The sequence below is a fragment of the Marmota marmota genome, unplaced genomic scaffold, assembly GCF_001458135.2.
Source record: "Marmota marmota marmota unplaced genomic scaffold, marMar, whole genome shotgun sequence".
Taxonomy (NCBI): domain Eukaryota; kingdom Metazoa; phylum Chordata; class Mammalia; order Rodentia; family Sciuridae; genus Marmota; species Marmota marmota.
Genome location: NW_026000242.1, coordinates 16,527,774 through 16,543,199, shown reverse-complemented (window position 1 = coordinate 16,543,199; position 15,426 = coordinate 16,527,774). Strand labels below are relative to the sequence as shown.

General features: G+C 32.8%; 1 protein-coding gene across 1 annotated transcript in view; it reads right to left on the bottom strand.

Annotated features, from left to right (window-relative positions):
• The window catches only part of Gucy1a2 (guanylate cyclase 1 soluble subunit alpha 2), a gene marked incomplete at its 5' end in the record, with an annotated part of 260,928 nt that overhangs the window by 173,849 nt on the left and 71,653 nt on the right, over window positions 1-15,426 (bottom strand). Inside the window, one exon of the mRNA XM_015489685.2 lies at window positions 12,251-12,969. Within this exon, the coding sequence (XP_015345171.2) occupies window positions 12,251-12,969 (719 nt within the window). The remainder of the gene's footprint in view (window positions 1-12,250; window positions 12,970-15,426) is intronic.

The window sequence follows — 15,426 nt, the reverse complement described above, 5'->3', positions numbered from 1 at the left end:
TGCTTTCCATTTTCCACAGGGTCCATTAAAATCCTGAGAAGGTTTTTCGAAAGGCCTATTCCCTACAATCATCTTTTTGAAAAAGATGAAGAGATATACATTTCAATCTAAAACTAGAGTCACTAATTTTAAAGAAAAATCACCTTCATGTTAAATTTCAACTAACTTTCAATCTGTTGCAATTACTGCCACGACAATGTCTTACATCTGCACTATCACTGACAGAATTTAGAACACATTATCATTTCTCTCTTACTGCCAGTCACTTCTGTACCAAGACATAAGAAAATTGTTTAAAATTATCCTCAGTTCCAAAAGGGTGAAGACTTTCAGGGGTTCTGGACAAATGATTATGGACTTTTAAATGTTTTATTTAATTCTAGTGGGAAAATAAACAGAATAAATGATTAGATGATCATTTTTACCCTGGTTTTTGACTAGGTGAATAAAGTATTTTTGATATTTTATTCTAAAACTAAAGAAAAAAATATCTTCTATACTACAACACATAGTAGTTTATTTTTTAAAAAAGTTAAATAGTTGGTCTGAAGCAACCTTGAGAATCTGTGCTATTAAAACTCAAAACTTTCTCAGTCATAAAGTGTACTTTTGAGAAATACACTGAAACTTATATGCTAAAAATAGTCTTAGTCAATTCAGCTATGCCAAACCAAGGAAACCAACCCAAATATCAAGTGCCAACAATGATAAAGGAGACAGATAAAATTATAGAATAAATACCTTAAGTAAAATAAATCTAAAATTTCAAAATATGCCATACTTTTGGTGACAGCAACCCCTGCTGAAATAGGGAGTGGGGGAGATATAGCTAAAAGCTAAGCCAGGAAATTCTCTTACCTATAAGTGTATGATAGGTAAAAGTAAATATGATATAAATACAATGAGTCCAAAATTATTAAGATGAAAGATAGGAAAACAATAAAGCACTCAGATTAATTCATATACATATAAACAACAGAAGAAGCTTATGAGACTATTTTTCCTCCTTCACAAAATATGAGATCTGAGCCTTGCTCAGATTATAGAGAACAGCTGACACTAGACCCACTTAATCATCTCTTCCCCTTGGAATTATCAAGTTAGTGGTTGAGGGAAACAAAGCAAATATATGTATAGTCTATATTTAGACTTTAAGAAGGCTCCCAACACATTTTTTAAATTACGTTACTTTAAATTGTTATATGATAGTGGTGAGAAACAGCCTTATAAATTGAATGTTGTCAGCACTCAGAAAGTCACACTGTAAGAGAGTGGTTCTCTTCAAAGAAATATCTGGGGAAAACTAAGGAAATCAAATCATATATAAAGTTTACAAGATAACATTCTTTTAAGAAAATGAAACACATTATTATAGTGTCAAATGACCCCTATCAGGAGGAGCAAATTAGAGAGGCTTTTTTGTTTGTTTGTTCATTTATTCTCATACAGTGACAAAATTACTCATTGTCTTCTGTAATTTAGTATTGTGGACAAAAGTTTAAAAAGTCATATCTTGGCCAGGTGCAATGGCACACACCTGTAATTCCAGCAACTTCGGGAGGCTAAGGCAGGAGAACTTCAAATTCAAAGCCAGCCCCTCAGCAATTTAGTGAGGCTGTAAGCAATTTAGCAAGATCCTGTCTCAAATTAAAAAATAAAAAGATCTGGGGATGTGGCTCAGTGGTTAAAGGCTCCAGTACCAAAACAAAACAAAAACAAAACTCAAATCATCTAATGAATGGAGAAACTGACAGAATGAAATGTAAAACCTGTAATATATATTTATATTATATATTTATAATGTTATATTATAATTTATAATATAGTATAGATTTATGATTACATAAAATCAAGAGGATTATAGAGAAATAGAAAACAGAATCTACAAATGATTTGTTAAGATATCACTTATGTCTATAAATTGGAGAAAATAATATTAACTTGACAAAATTTTATTTCCTATACTGAATGCAAACATTGTATATCAAATGAGATACTTTTTTATTCCACAGAATAATAAACTCATAGTATAGAAAAAGCCTCTACAACCACAGAGCCCAGGGGAATAGTAAACAATTGGAAAAAATCATAATTATTCTAATAAGAATAGTAAGGTAAGAAGAATTAAAAGCCTACCTAGGAAATCTGATTGGCACAAAATCCTTTTAATGCAAAACATTTATAAGAAATTCTTTCTCTTATTTATGGCAACTCTAGTATTAGCTCTGCACTTACTATATTCATAAATCAGGAAAATGAGCAAATGCTTGGTTCTGTAAGTCATAATATGAGTTCTACGTATGCATATGGAGATGGAGTGATTTCCTCACACATTTTCTGAAGTGGAAGGAAAGATTTCTGAAGCTCCTGTGGAGTAGCCCAGAGTCACTCATCCACTCATAATTCTGAGACATGTAAACTTGAAATCTTAAGACTTCGCAGGAGTTTTACATTCTTAACATCAACTGTCAACAACATCACAGATAAGCCTGTCCTGACAAGAAATACAGTTCTTGACCTCTCCTTCAAAGAGCAAGAGTTTGGGAACAAATTTCTTCCTCTGCTCCTCCTATAAATAAGGTCAAGTCTTCATTCTCCTAAGCATCCATGAAAAACACTGTCTTCAGTTAAAAGATAAAAGGAAAAAAAAAAACAAGACCATCTTGTAATACAAACATAAATACTTGTATTCTATTCAGAAAAGCAAAATGTAGTGAACTATGCTCCTTCTGTCACAAAATTTAAAAATACTGTTTAATGAAACCAACAGTGCTGGATCATATTTTTTCAGTATGATAGAAAGATCTATCTATTAAGAGATCAATATAACTACCAGTGAATGAAAAATGTGGAAATTATTTTAGTTTCTTAAAATCTAAATAAGCTAGAAGAAAACTTGTTCAAGAGGCACACGCTAATGACTTGCTTATTATTTCAGCATTTCCTAAAGGTCCAGTTTCATGAATATTGAAAAACAAACAAATGACTCTTCTATAGAGCACCCTCAAGTTAAAAATGTTTTAAAGACAGCTTTTACTATGTTGACTATTCGTGATAGGTCATATAAATCAAGTTTTAATTGAATTTTCTAAGAGTGGATAATGCTTACTAAACTTGGAACTCAACACAGATGACACTTCAATGAAACTTAAATATTAGTTGAATTTTAAAGGTTGCAAAGTACTAGGTTCTGGAGAATAATGATTACTAAATAGAATTACAGCTTTTGTGACTCTTCTTATTCTACCCATTCATTACTTCAGGTCAAATCACATCCATTCTAATGGAATTCTAAAATGGATTAGAAATTTTACTTCTAAGAGCACAAAAGTCTGCAATATAGTTATTGTTCCTATTTTCTGAAATCAGAATTCTAAAAGTAATATGATCATCTTATTTATCTTAGAGGAAGTTTGGGCTTCCCTGTATGAATCTTCCCTAAAATACCTCTGAGAGATTGTTACTCAATTTCTTTTTGAACTCCTAAATATTGTGTAGCTCACTATCTCACAGGGAAATTCACTTCATTTTTAATATCTCTAAATTATTGGAAAATTTCCCTTAATCCTTAACCAAATTTAGTTCCTTATAACTTCTACTTAATTCTCAATTTGCCTTGTGAAACATAATAAAATAGTATTCCTCTTCTTATCATACCTCTTCAAATATTTGAAGGCAGGATCCTCTTCTTTATGAATATTTTCAAACAAGGTATTCATAACCATCTGGAATTCTCACACATACATGTACTTACATATATATTACATATACTTTTAAATGTTAATCTACATTCTGACATTTTTTTCTAAGAACAAGTGATATTAAAATTGAACATAAGAATATTTCTTAATCAAAACTATGAATTAAAAATGAGGAATACAACCAAGGAAATGCTAAATGAGTATTTGGTGGTAAAACTGAAACAAGTAGTAAACAAACTTGTGGAACACAGAAAAATGCCCTCATTATTTTTACAGGAAAACAGAAGAGAACAAGAGAGCCCCACTGGGGCTGGGGATGTGGCTCAAGCGGTAGTGCACTCGCCTGGCATGCATGGAGCTCTGGGTTTGATCCTTAGCACCACATAAAAATAAAATAAAGATGTTGTGTCCACCGAAAACTGAAAAAATAAATATTAAAAAATTCTCTCTCTCTCTTCTCTCTATCTTAAAAAAAAAAATAGCCCCACCAAACATGCAGTTGGCGAAGAAAACAAGCTTTAAAAATCAAAATTGTTCAAGTTCACCTAGCTAGTAAAGGACAGAAAAAGGATTCAAACTTGGAAAGTCCTGCTCCAGAGACTTCGTAGTCATACACAATATTGTTTCCCAGCACCACCCCTGTGCTTGTTCCAGGATGGTGCCAACCAAGGCCACGTAATGCTATTTACTTATTCCAATCATAATTATCATTATTAGACATTATCACAAAACCCCCTTGGAAAAAGCAAGACAATGAAGTCATGACTTAGAAGTTGCTGTAGCAATAAAAACCAAGTTATGATCTGAGTACACCTAATCACAGAATCTTTGAAGAGTAAATACACAATATGAAAAAGGAAGAAAAGAAAATCTAGTGTATTATGTTTCCATGACTCTGACATTTTTTCTGTCTTGCATATACTTCAGGAAAACAGAGATGGTTACCATGACCATGTAAGCTATCATCTCACATTGATAACAGAGCAACAATCAGGCTCTGAAGTCCTCCTTTGACAAACTAGGGTAAAGGTTGCCAAGACAACCACTGGTGTTCCTAGGAGATATATCCTGTGGTGCTGTCAAAACAATGCTGACATGTCATCAGTGTTGCTGTAATGTTCTTGGAGTGCTTGATTGGCCCACAGAGTTCAGTTGCTGCTCAGAACAAAAAGTCAAAGGTATATACCGGCCTTGTGGTTCAACAGCAATTGATGGGGTACCATATAGCAACATAAAAAACTAACTATATCCAGTGAAATATCTCTCATTTCAACCTAAGCTATCAATCTATCAATAGAAAGGATAAAGTACAGTGTAATAGAAAGAGATACTGAAATATATAAATAGTATTGACCACTTAGTCTTCTATAGCAAAGAATTTTCTTAGCAAATGTTTTTTAAAGGCAAAAAAAATTGAAAATTATAAAATTATTATTACTGCATAGTAAGTAAAAGATGGGCCCAGTAGATGTGCCGAAGTATGTTAGACTTCTATTGAACAATCAGAGAACATGTGATTCAGAAAAGTAGCTAACTTTAGTACTAATAAAAATTTGAAAATAAAATATATAGGCTACATTGATTTACATTATTTTTTAGCAAAAAAAAATGAAAAAAACCAACTATCTACACCCACATAACTAATGAGTTTTGTAGTATAAAATAAAAAGAGGTACACCAAAAGATTATTAGTGAATATTTCAAGGAATTAATAATAAACAGATGTTTTACTCTTAGTGTTCTGCATTTTCCAAATTTTATACTGTAATTGTTTTACAATAAAAACCTAAATAAAGGAATCTAATAATACAGTGAAAATACATATTAAATATCTGCAATAGCCAAAAAATAAAAATAAATAAAAATACAGCTCTATCCAGGAAGGAGGCAGGGATGTAGGTGAGAAGGTGAGAGAGAAAGAGAATGAAAGAAAAAGAAGAAATTAAACTGGATGTTCCAGAAAACAATGTTTAGCATGAGTGTGTCAAATGGTGCACTAAAGTAACAAATTTGGGAATCCTACCAACACTAGAATATGAAGAAAATATATGAACCTTATATATTCTCAGTGAAGTATTCCCTGCCTAATCATTCTTTTCAAGATCACTTATCCTCTCTTATATCACTATGTTCAATTTCATTCATTGGAATAGGAATCAGTGATGCAATGAACAACTAACTTAATTGAAAAAGAAAGAGCCCAACAGACAGTAGAGGACATATTCAATTCACAGAAAAAAAAATACTTCCAACAAAAGATTCTATATCCAGAAAAACTATCAAAAGTTAAGGTGAAATAAAGACATTGTCAGACAAATAAAGAGTAATAAAACTGGTTGCTAATAGACCAACTCTACAAACTATATGAAGGGAACTTCTTCAAGATCAAAGAAAGTGCATAATACATGGGAAGAAATAAAGACACAGGAAATGGTAAATATGAAGATAAATATAAGACAGTATATGAAAAAGCTTGAATATATTTCTTCTTTCTTGTCCTAATACCTTTTGATATAGATATGTATTATATAAAATTATATATTATATATATACATACAATTAATATTATACGGTAATTACAAAAACCATTGTATAATTGAGTTTATAACATGTAAAATAATACCACAAAAAGGCAGGGGCTGGGGGGTAGAAATGACGTTATATAGGACAAAACTGTTATAGTGTACAATATTAGGTTAGTATTAATTTGAAGGACACATTGTGATAATTAAAGTATTTATTTTAATCTCTACTGCAAGCACTAATAAAATGACTTAAAATACATTTACAAATGTACGTTTAATATGGAAATTAAATAGCACAATTAAAAATAATCCATTGCTCAAAAAAGAGCTTTATAGAAGAGATCAGAAAATAATTTGACCCAAAGGAAAACAAAAGGATGAAGATTAAAACTTATGGGATGCAGTTAAAGTAGAGTTTAAAAGAATTTATAGTTTAAAGAGCATACTAAAAAAAAAAGGACCTCAACTCATTAATCTAAATTGCCATATTAAAAAACAAATAAAAGGGCTGTGGTTATGGCTCGGCAGTAGAGCGCTCACCCCTCACATGTGAGGCCCAGGGTTTGATCCTCAGCACCACATAAAAATAAATAAATAAATAAAGGTATTGTGTCCAACTACAACTAAAAAAAAAAATAAATACATATTAAAAAAAGAAAAAAATAAGTGTAAATTAAGCATATTACAAGCACAAGAAAGAAAACATCAGACATGATAGAAAACAGAAAATATTCTGTTTCTTTGAAAATATTAACAAAATTGATAAACATTCATCAAATGTTACCAGGAAAAAAAAAACAAGAGGTAAGAGAAGATGAATTACCAAAATCAGGAGCAAAAAAGAAGACATCACCAGCCACACATCAAAACTGAAGTGATGATATGGAATTATCATAAACAACTTTAGGTCAACATAGACAATTTAGATGAGATGGACAAGTTTCTAGAAAAACACAAGGTACTGAAATTAATTCGAGAAAATATGAAAATCTGAACAGACCTACATAAAGTAATTGCAAAACACTGGATTAGATATTTAATCAAAGAAATCATACCAATTGCTAACATGCATAAAAAAGATAGATAACATCTTTAGTCATCAGAGAAATGTGAATTAAACCCAAGATAACATTTTGCACCTAGGGTGGCAATGATTAAAAAGACTGACAATACTAAGTATTGGTGAGGATATGAAGAAAGTGGAATCCTCACATGTTGCCAGTCAAATGGGAAATGGCATAACCCCCTTGGAAAACTGTTGGCAATTTCTTTAAGGTCTAAACATATCCATACCATACAACACAGCAACTCCTATTCATCTGAACAAGAGAAGTGGGAAAATATCCCTATAAACTCTTGTACATAAATTCTCACTGTCCCATTACTCAAAATAGCCTAAATATGGGAATAACCTAATATCCATTCACTGGTTTTATGCATAAACTGTAGTATATCTATTCAACGAAATGTTCAGCAATAAAAATGAACAACCTATTGATACATGCTACAACATAGATAAGTTTATAAGTTTATAAGTTTGGGAGGCTGAAATCTTTCTTGCTGACAAAAATTAAAATGTGGCAAAACATAAACTTTAAACATGAGGACACTGTTAGGAGTACATGATTCACTATGTAATCACCTATGATGTCCTCTATACAAAACACAGTAATTGCACACTAATAACACAATACATTAATTTTAATATTATAGGCATTAAGAGGGGAAAAAAAGACCTGGATGAACAATGTCGGTATCTGCATAAAAATATCAATTTGCCCAATCTTACTTTTAAGGTTAATCAATTGTCAGGGAGCAATTGTAAGGAAACATGAAAAACATAAAAATTTAAATTAAGGAACCTCATTTGTACTTACAAGAAAAAAAAGACTCCAGATTATTTTGAATAAAGTTATGTCTGGTGTACTTCTAACATATGGAGAAAGCCCTTATGTCAAGTTGTCCATCACAAAGACTACAGTTCAATATTGAAAGTTTTTAATAGAATATTATGATCTGAAGAGAAATGCTCATACTTTCCCCAATTAAATTTAAGTTGAAGACAAAAATGAATTCCTTTTTTTTTTTTTTTTTTTGGTACGGGGAATGAACCTAAGGGCACTTAACCACTGAACCACATACCCAGCCCCTTTTTTATATTTTATTTAGAAACAGGGTTTCACTGAATTGCTTAGGGCTTGCTAAATTGCTGAGGCTGGTTTTGAACTTGTGATCCTCCTGCTTCAAACTCTCAAACCACTGGGATTACAGGTGTGCACCATCATGCCTGGCCTAAAAATGAATTCTTGACAGCCAAATTAAACTTGTCTTTCAGAAGTTCTTTATGTATGGTAAGATAAATAAATATATTTAAAACTTTTCAATCAGCACATCATAAAAAGATGGGTACCTGTCTAGGAAAGATAAAGGAAGATTTTCAAAACAGATTTAGTTATCACTCAGTTAATCCCATCAGGGATCAATTCACTGATTGGGGTAAGATTATAACCCAATCATTTCTCCTCCAAATCTTCTTGCATTGTCTTGTATGTGAGCTTTTGTGGGACACCGCATCTAAACCATAATAATTGATATCATATAAATATACATGTATCAAGTATGACTTATAAAGGAATACAAATATTAATTATTAGTCTAAGTTTCTTAATTTCCAGATGTAGCAATCTGACACTCAGAAATTAAAAGGATTTACTAAAATCAAGGTTATCAGAGGAAACTCTCTTACAATCTGTTGACACTTATCATGTCACTTACAGTATAAGAATATGTGCCATTACCCTGATTTGTAATAATCCTCCACACAAAGAAACATTGAAATCAACTTCAATGGGTTGAGTTCACATGAAAATATTAACCTCCAAACAGCTTGCTGGATTGCAAACAAATTTATTCTCCAATTCATCACAAAGCCTTGTAACTCAAAATAAGATCCCAGTTTCTCAGAACAATATTAGATCTGAATGATGTGAAAGAGATCATGGCACAGATTAACATGGATATCTAAGAGAGTCTTTATTGCTAGCATATCTGTTTTTAATAACTAATTTATTCATATTCAGTGCTTGACATTAGATGAGTAAGAAGGTGCAGAAAAAGAAGTTGAGCTTAAGGAGAGATAAAAACACATGGGGAGAAAAGAAATGAGAGAGAGAAAAAAAGAGAGAGAGAGAGACTGTGTGAGACATGGATGAGCACTTAGAGATGCAGAGGAAACCAAGTGATGGGATCAAAGCCTAATTAAGCCATCTGGAAGTTTCTTCTGACTTCAAGACTGCTGAATTGAAACCTGCCATGGATTGTTGCACCAGATGCCTCTCAGTGACAAGATGACATCTTGACCAAGCCTTACATGTTTATAACCCATTACAGCAGGATCAAGATGTAATACTTTAGAGTCTAAGATATGGCTTTCTGTTTCACTAGTATCTCACCAACTTGCTTATGAGCATTTTGTACCTCTAGTCATAAAATAAATAAATGAAATAAATAAATAAAATCACGAAGATCATAATTTATCAGAAGCATTTTCAATTCAATCTGCAAATGTTTTACTGTCATGACTGATGATTAACTCAACTTTTTCTCTTGATGGCAGGGGTAGTGGTTCATTGGTATTAAGTGCATAGACAAAATAGATAAATAATGAAAGCTTTTAGTGTTAGACTAAGAATTATATATGTTAAATTATTGTAAAATAGCACTTTCTTATCCAAGCCAAATAAAAACTAGAGACTTCAAGCAACATGAAGTAATCCATTAATAAGAACAGTTATTATGGGGAAATAATGCATATCAAGGTCACATTTATCAACAAGAACATAATTAATTTTTAAGCCTGATTTGCTTTCTTCTTTCCATATCTTAAGAAACTACATACTGGAATTTGATGACACATTAATTCAAAAACATTACTTATTCACCTGGGTGAGATTCTATGCCATCACTGATTATAGTTCCAATTTGGACAACTATAGCCTCCAAAATGTCCCCTTCTCAAAACCATTTCTCAGGTGGGTATGCAGAAATGTACACATAAGAATGAGCACATTACTACTCTTTTCTAACTAAAAATCTAGCCTATGGCTTTATTTTTAAACTACATGAGCATGTTTAGATGATAATTGCATCTTCTCAATGAGCCAGTTCCTTATTATTGGAATTGGCAGGGGGCCTTGATATTTGAGTCATCATTTCATTATGTCTATTTCTTACCCTGGTATACAAATTCAACAGAAATACAAACCAAATATAGGGGGGAAATCTGAAGCATTATATTTAAATTGAATGGATTTTTCTCCACTACATAAAACAATTAACATTGTTAATAATCTAGTTCAGGAACATTTCTGAAAATGCTAACTTCAATTCTAAAGGCCAAAATATGCTTCAAACCCTCCATGCCAAATATTGAACTCCTGTAAACCGAAATGACAGCTTTAATATTTTCTAAATTAAAAAGCTAGTATAATTCCCATTTTAAAGCAATTACAAATGTGAACAAAAATACACATTTACCAAGTTTCTTCCATTCTAAGAGGCCTCAAAATAAGCAGTAATTAATAAATATATATGTATATTGATATGTATAACTTATATATATGTATATATATGTATATGTATATGTATATGTATGTGTGTGTGTGTATATATATATATATATATATATATCTCACCTTAAAAATATTATTAATTGGCTATGGTGGCACATGCCTGTTATCTCAGCAAACTTGGGGGGCTGAGGCAGGAGGATCATAACTTTGAGGCCAGACTGGAAAACTTAGCAAGACCCTGTTTCAAAATAAAAACTAAAAAGGACTAGGGGTATAACTCAGATGTAAAGTGCCCCTGAGTTCAATCCCCAGTACTACTAAAAAAACAAAAAATTAAAAAAATCTTTCTGTGATCGAATAAGAACAATAATAATTCATTCACACTAAAATATCCAAATGTATCAAATCCAGGTCTATCCTTAGATGATTTCTAATCCCTGGATTTATATAATAAAAATATTACTGAATGATTTTCCTAAATCACTTATTCAGAGGGAATACTTAAGGATCATTCCATCTTTCTCAGATACTTTAAAAGGTTTCCATTGAACTTCAAAATTATAAAGTTAACTATGAAACTAATACTGTACAAAATCCTCAAAAACATATTTGACTCCACTTTCAGGATCCTATTTTTTCATTAATTATTATTGCAGACAATCCAGAATATGTGTAGTAGATTATTCACTTACTGAGTTTTTCATTATTTCTGAAATTTTTCCTTCTTTTAGCCATAGCAACCTATTAATTTCTAATAACCAATAACTTCCACAAAATACTTGGATATAAGATGAAAGCCTAAGAGAACTGCATTTTAGTAGAACATGAGTATGGAATACTAATATTCTCTGAATCTTCTCAAGGAATGAACACATTCTAAAGGAATGAACCTATTTCAATACTAAAATTTAGTTAAAGAGAAGTTTTTAGACAGTCAATTTCCAACCTATGGGGAACATTATTTTGTACACTAAGACAAAAGTAGGATATGTATTAGATGTTCCTAGATTATGAAATTTAGAAAAGAACAGATTCATAGTATAGCTGACTTTTTAACCTATATTTATTTCCAGATAAGGCAATCAAACCCTGCAATGCTGAAATCAGTATCACTATTTCTCTCACGGTTTGACTTCAATCAGTGAAAAAAATTCATGAATGTAAAATATTAGATTTTTAGTGAGTCCTATCATTTTTGTAATTGCTATGCCTAGTATTAATAAATGTCTCCTTTTTATGTGCTGAAATAAATTAATGAATGAGGCAGACACTATGCAAAATGGCTGGGAATAGGGCCAAATCTTCTTACATACATCAAGGGACCAGTAATCTTCTAAATGGCACTTAAAGCTCTCTTGCCTAAATAATTACAAGTATAGCCAGCATGTAATTTATTGAAATAATTATCCATTCCATGGTTCCCCTCACCGATATCAAGTCCGTATCCACTTACCTTTTCTTTATTTTCAGTGCCAGAAGCCTCAGGTTTGGTCCTAATCACAAATGGGGTGGACAGTCGCAGCAGAACTCTCTCAAAGGTAGCATTGACTTTTGGAGAAACAATCTCAAAGCAGTCCTCAAACCTGAGCACTTTGTGAGTGTCACATCGAAGTTGTTTCCTTAAGCCTTCTCCCAGCTGAAGGACTGACATGTTGGGGTCAAACATCAGGTGGAAAGGGAAGGCTCTGCAGAAGGTGTTGATGCTAATTCTGAGGTCTGCAGGAACTTGGGAGGTTCCCTGTGGAAGGTTCTTCGTGATGTTAGTATTTTCACATTCTTTGATAAGGAAAGTAAGACAGCTACAATTGCCTGGGTTTGAACCATCAGAGCACAGCTTCTCGTTTGCAACCTGTTCCACTTCCACATCCTGGCGATAGATCTTCTTTCCTGCAGCCTTAATCATCCCCAGCATTGCAAACCCCACCACATGATGAGGGTGGAAGTAGTGGAGCATAAGAGTACCTTCAGGGAGCTCTTTGCATAGGAAAGATGGTGATTCCAGAGTGGCCTGTTTTCCAAAAGAAGTTCTAATGTGTTCCAACAAAGCATCAAAGCCATTAAAAAAGTCCTGTAATGTACCACCTACAGCTCGAAGGACTCTCTCATTCTCATCAAAGCATATTTTAAAGAACTCCTCTCCAAATCTTTCTTGAATTTCCTCAAACTTCAAACCTGAAAGAAAATGAGAAGCAAATGTTAAGAAAGTAGAATAAAAAAAATTAGATTATAGCTTTTAAAATGCTTCTCAAAAGAGGTCGATAGTAAGTGAAGCAAGAAAGACATTTTCCTTGGGCAGACATTTTCCCATACAGGTTAGCTCATTCATATGAATCAGAAAAAGTAAATTATAGTTCATCTTTTGGATGCTTCTAAGATATTAGTGAGAATTGAACATGTTTGAGGTTTTTTATCTGTATGTTTTTTGTTTGTTGTTTGTTTGTTTGTTTTTAAATAGACTGCATTTTAAACTAGTTTTAGGTCCATGACAAAATTGAGTGGAAAGTACATTGTTCACTGTACCCTCTGCCCCTCACAGGCATAGCTTCCCCGCCCCCCAGTAGCATGCTCCACCAGAGTGGTACATTTGTTACAAAAAATAAACTTACATTGACCCACAGTCATCACTCAAAGTCTATAGTTTACATTGGGGTTTACCATGCCATAAATTCTATTAATGCTGACATTATAGTATCATGCAGAGTAGTTTCCCTGCCCTAAAACTCCACTGTGCAACTCCTACTTATCTCTTTCTTCCTCCTAACTCCCAAAGCATAAAGTTTTTAAATGCTACTAATCTACTTGTTCCTTTTTGTCTTTAATAACCTGTTCCAGTTGCTATAAATATCACAAATAACATTTTTTATTTTTCTTAATGATTTCCCTAGTCTTTACAGAATACCCAAGTTGTCTCTATATTATGTCCATATATCACCCATACTACCATTTATTGCACAGTATAATGTACTCATTAAGTGGGAAAAAAATCAACTCAAAGGGAATCTAATAGATGAATAGGAAAAGGTATCAAGTTATCAGGTGGAAATGAAAGGTTTATGTTAGCAACCTCAGGAAAAGTCCAGCAGGTCAGTTAGACCTTAGGGACAGAGAAAACAAGAAATTTTAAATGACAGAACTTGGAATGATTTGCATTCTTTCAACCACAAAACTAAGAGCAGTCAAAAGTATAGTAGGAATTTGACTACACAGAAACAGAGTCATTGTCAGTACATACTCATTCTTTGATAACCCAGCAAAAGGAACTCTACTTTTACTACTAGAATTATAATAAGTATAAATAAATAAATACACACAATGTATTGTAGAGTAATCAGAAGCAGGATCACAAGTGACCATATGAAATTCACTGTTGAGAATGATCTAAGGAAAAAATAGTAGAAATTTATGGTCCAAAGAGAAGTTCAACACTTAGAAAGAATCTGTATGCTAAAGACAGCTTCTATACAGTCACTCCATTACTTCTTCTTGAGTTTGGTTGAAATTAGTATGTGTAGTTTCATTTTCATCTTTTCTTGTCCACTCTATTCCGTCTTATAAGGAAGTCCTGAGAATCAAGGCTGGACTGGGAAGACAGGACACTTTACTAGTGCCCCGTTAGAATGCAGAAAAATTGACACTGTCTATGGCTTGTTTTCCTATTTCTATCTTTATTATTTCTTGAGTGTTCCTTCCATCCAGAAGTGTGGCAGTATTACAATCAATAAAACTATTTTTAAAATAAATTCAGAATACATCAAGTATTTGTTGAGAACTTACTATAGATTCTAAAAGTATGGTAGTCAAGGTAAGATTTCAAATTTACAATTCATAGATTTTCCTCAAAATCCATGTGAAATGAAAATAAGTAGAAACCTACGTAAGGAGTCCCTATATTAAGAAGCATTTCACATTTATTTCAGTTTCATAGATTTGATGTTCAAGGCTAGCTAAGAAAGCCACCTATTATGATAAAAACATCACTACTCAGTCTACACTGCCATGTTACAAGATTGCTATTCAACATATGCTGCATTTACTAACAATAACACCAGCCAGAGTTGATAATAATAGCACTTATCTGCCCAGTTCTCTAGTGTGGAAGAAAGAAGCAAGATGGATGATCTGCAACTTGGCTCCTGCTCTGGTGGAACTGCTTTCAAAATTATCTAAACCAACATATGCTGTTTCGTCCTTATCCTATTTGACCTTGTTTATTGTTTTTCCTTTAATTTGACACTACTGATCAATTGTTCCTCCTAAAACTCTCATTGTTTTTAGCTTATCAAACCAGAGTCTCCTAGTATGATTACTACATGTCTGAAAATTCACTCTCATCTCTTTCACTAATACTTCTTTCTATGTCAAATCCTATGTCACCATCACTATGTGATAACTAAAAAATTCTAACATGAACAAATTAGTTATGGCCACATTCAGTGGTGGTATCCTTTGTTGCTGTGAAATTTTCTAGCCCCTCCCCCTGCGCTGGCAAGGTAGAGGGAACTGTGACCATCCACAGAGCAGGCCCAGCGGCCTGCTGAGGGGCAGAGCCGCCCCCCACCCCCAGCGCCTGCCAGGTAGGCGGAACGGTGACCACCGGCAGAAAAGGCCCAGTGGCCCACGGCTGAACAG